Here is a 3,440-nt window from a genome sequence, read left to right as displayed (position 1 = left end):
TTGTACATGCTCAAGCTCGAGAGCTCGCTGATCTGTCCCATGAGCACCAGGAAGAACATTACAGCCGCCGAACCAAGGGTGCACCATTAGCTGCTGGCCAGTTTGTTTACATAAAGGATGCTGTCATTCACCCTGGTGAACACCGCAAATTCCACCGCCCTTGGCGTGGTCCATTTCGTATTGTGTCCGTCTTTGGATCAACGTCCTACGTTGTCGATGTTGATGGTCGCCATAAGACGCTGCATTTCAACCGCTTGAAACTCGCTTACCTGCCGTCGCCATCTGCGTCCCTGCCGCTGGAGGATCCAGTACCTGCTGCTCCAGTGATGCCTCAGTATGTCCCACATGCCCTCGACAGCGACCATAGTCCGCTGTCGTCTACGCTCCCGCAGTCAACCAGAGCCCATCTTGCTCGCAATGCTGGACTGCCTGCTCGGTTTACTGATTTTGCTATGTCCTGAGTTATTTTATTTTTTATGTTTCTGTTTTCTTTCTCTATTCACGAGGGCGTGAATTTTTGGTAGGAGGAGGATAGTGTAGCATGGCTACTTTATGACACGTAATTTGTATACACATAAATAGTACACCGTAGGAATGCATGGATAGGCTGTGCGCATACTCGCACTGCCTTTTCTTCTTCTCCTTGTGAGACAATGAACGAATGATAACTACTTACGTAACAACAAGTATGTGCTTTGAGTGCTGAGAGTATACGAGTTACACAAACGTGTCAGGCACACGCGTCATCTTGTCGGCCTTGTTCTCTGCAGAAGGCACCCAACGAAGGTGCCCTTGCATGCCGGTCTCTGCAACGATGTCCTCCACTGCTTGCAGGCGCCGCTCCACGACAACGTTGAAGAGGCTGTTCGTCTTCACCCGGTGAATGTTCCCAAGTCGCGCCGACAGCCAGCCGTACACAGTCTTGGAGTTGGTCACCACCGTTGCTGTCTTCACACGGTAGTCAGTTGCGAGGGTGAGGCCCCTCAGGACAGCATTCAGTTCGGCGACATTGATATGGCGGCGATCTGAAGCAGGGCGAAGCCAGGAACGGTATTCAACTACCGCCCCATCGCCCTCTAGCAGCGCCCCATAGGCGACGTCGGACGCATCGCACCACACAGTACAGTCACGTGCTTCCACATTCACTGCCCACTTGCTGGTCGCTGGGTCAGCCTTGTCCAGCATGGCCTGTAGCTCGGCACAGCAATGGACCACAGTGTCACACACCGGCTTGTCCCACGCACTCTCAACGCTGGCAAGCCGCTTCAGGTAGCCACAGGCTGGACGTAGCCAGGAACAGACGGGATAGTGGCTGGTTAATCGCCCGCACCAGCTAAATACTTCCCGCCTGGTAATCTCATCAGCCACCTCGAGCTGGACACCATCACGTCTGCGCCAATGTAACTCATTATCCGCTTCGGTAAACAGCTGGAGACCCAGCACTCGAGCAGAACTGACATCCTCCGCAGGCTTCGTGGGCAGGCCGTATGCAGCGAGGCGGGCAGACACAGCACTAGACAGAGGCTTGGGGACAATCACGTCATCCACATAATTGTCGACTTCTGGCATGTCGCGGGTCACATACTGGACAATGATGTCCATGACCGTGGGGGCCACAGACAAGCCGAAACCCATGCGGGTCATTACGTAGGTCTTGTCTTGCCTGACGACGACTTGATAACGCAGCAAATCATCCTGGACATGCACTTGCAAATATGCCTTCCGGATGTCTAACAGCTCGTGCTCGTCTTCTCGGCTACGCCATGGCCGCAGGGATTCCGCACACACAGGAGAGTCATTGCCTGGGTGCGACACAAGTTGCCGGTTCAGGTGGCGGTAGTCCAACACTGGCCGAACAGGAGTTGACAGCTTGTGCTCTTGCTCAACCGCCATCAGATGCAGAACACAGGCTGGCTTTCCGTGCACCTCCGGGTTATGCTCAATGAGCCAACCATTGGCAAACCACTCATCGACCGCTGCAGTAAACCTTTCCTCCTGCTGTGGCGAGAGGTGCTTAGTAGTATAGTGCGGTGAGGGTTCTGATCCAAAAGTCACCTTTGACCCCTGGCTGCCAAATAAGGAAGAATAGTCCATATATGGCAGATGACCTTTGACCTTTGAGTTGACATTTGACCTTAGAGCTGCCATATAAGGATGAATAGTCCATATATGGAAGATGTCATTTGACCTTTGACCTTTGATGTGACCTTTGACCTTTCCATATAAGGATGGATAGTCCATATATGGAAGATGTCATTTGACCTTTGACCTTTGCTGTGACCTTTGACCTTTCCAAATAAGGATGATTGGTCTATATAAGGAATGTGACCTTTGACCTTTGGGATTGACCTCTGTGCTTTATATGGAAGCAGTGGCTATATAGGGTGATATGGTAGAATGTGCTATATATGTCTGGATGGTCTATAGTGGGGGTGAAGTGTCCTTATAAGGAAGGTGCACGTGGTTCAGGTCATATAAGGCATCTTCCATAGAGGGGTGAAGTGTCCTTATAAGGAAGGTGCACGTGGTTCAGGTCATATAAGGCATCTTCCATAGTGGGGTGAAGTGTCCTTATAGGGAAGGTGTACACGGATGAGGTCATATAAGGCATGTGCCATAGTGGGGTGAAGTGTCCATATAGGGAAGGTGTACACGGATGATGTCATTTAAGGCATGTGCCATAGTGGGGTGAAGTGTCCATATAGGGAAGGTGTACACTGGTTTGGTCCTATAAGGCATATTCCATAGTAGGGTGAAGTGTCCTTATAGGGAAGGTGTACATGCTGTAGTTTTTAAATAAGGCATATTCCATAGTGGGTGGAAGATGCCTTATATGGCATGCGTATCCTGGCCAGGTCATATAAGGCATGCAGTCATAGTTGAAACAATTGTCCTTTAATATGAAACACTCATTGAGGGCCTTTCTGTCTGAGGCTTTGAAGAAAAGAAGCATCATGTAACAAAGCTGGGTTCGTACCCGCAACCTCTCGTACGGAAGGCATGAACTGTACCAAACGACCAGGACGACTACACACAAGATCCAAGGCTCAAATCCCCTATTTATACCCGGACCGTAAAGAAGAAAAAACGCATCATGTAACAAAGCTGGATTCGTACACGCAACCTCTCGTACTGAAAGCACCAACTGTACCAAACCACCACAGACGACTACGCACAAGAGGGAAAGCTCAAATTGACTATATATACTGGGACCGAAGCTCACCAAGGTCTCGCTGGATGAGAGATCAGCGACCTATCGACAATGTCATCGAGCATGGAAAGAAGGGTGGGTGGTTGTGGTGGTGGTGGTGGTGGTGGTGGTGGTGGTGGTGGTGGTGGTGGTGGTGGTGGTGGTGGTGGTGGTGGTGGTGGTGGTGGTGGTGGTGGTGGTGGTGGTGGTGGGATCAGCATGGCATCCAACAGATGGACAGTCGCCAACA

General features: G+C 50.9%; 1 protein-coding gene across 1 annotated transcript; it reads right to left on the bottom strand.

The window, feature by feature from the left end:
* Positions 1-717: 717 nt before the first annotated feature.
* LOC135829282 (uncharacterized) lies at positions 718-2,148 on the bottom strand. Its single transcript, XM_065341685.1, has one exon. The coding sequence runs from the start codon at positions 2,146-2,148 to the stop codon at positions 718-720; it is 1,431 nt and encodes a 476-aa protein (XP_065197757.1).
* Positions 2,149-3,440: the final 1,292 nt, after the last annotated feature.

This window comes from Sycon ciliatum, chromosome 13, assembly GCF_964019385.1.
Source record: "Sycon ciliatum chromosome 13, ocSycCili1.1, whole genome shotgun sequence".
In the NCBI taxonomy this organism is placed as follows: Eukaryota; Metazoa; Porifera; class Calcarea; order Leucosolenida; family Sycettidae; genus Sycon; species Sycon ciliatum.
Note: the sequence above shows the minus strand (reverse complement) of the source record. Positions and strands in the feature narration are given on the sequence as shown.

What these genes read in the sequence shown, in the direction of transcription:
- LOC135829282 (XM_065341685.1), bottom strand. Translation starts at nt 2,148, where the DNA reads ATGGCAGCTCTAAGGTCAAATGTCAACTCAAAGGTCAAAGGTCATCTG.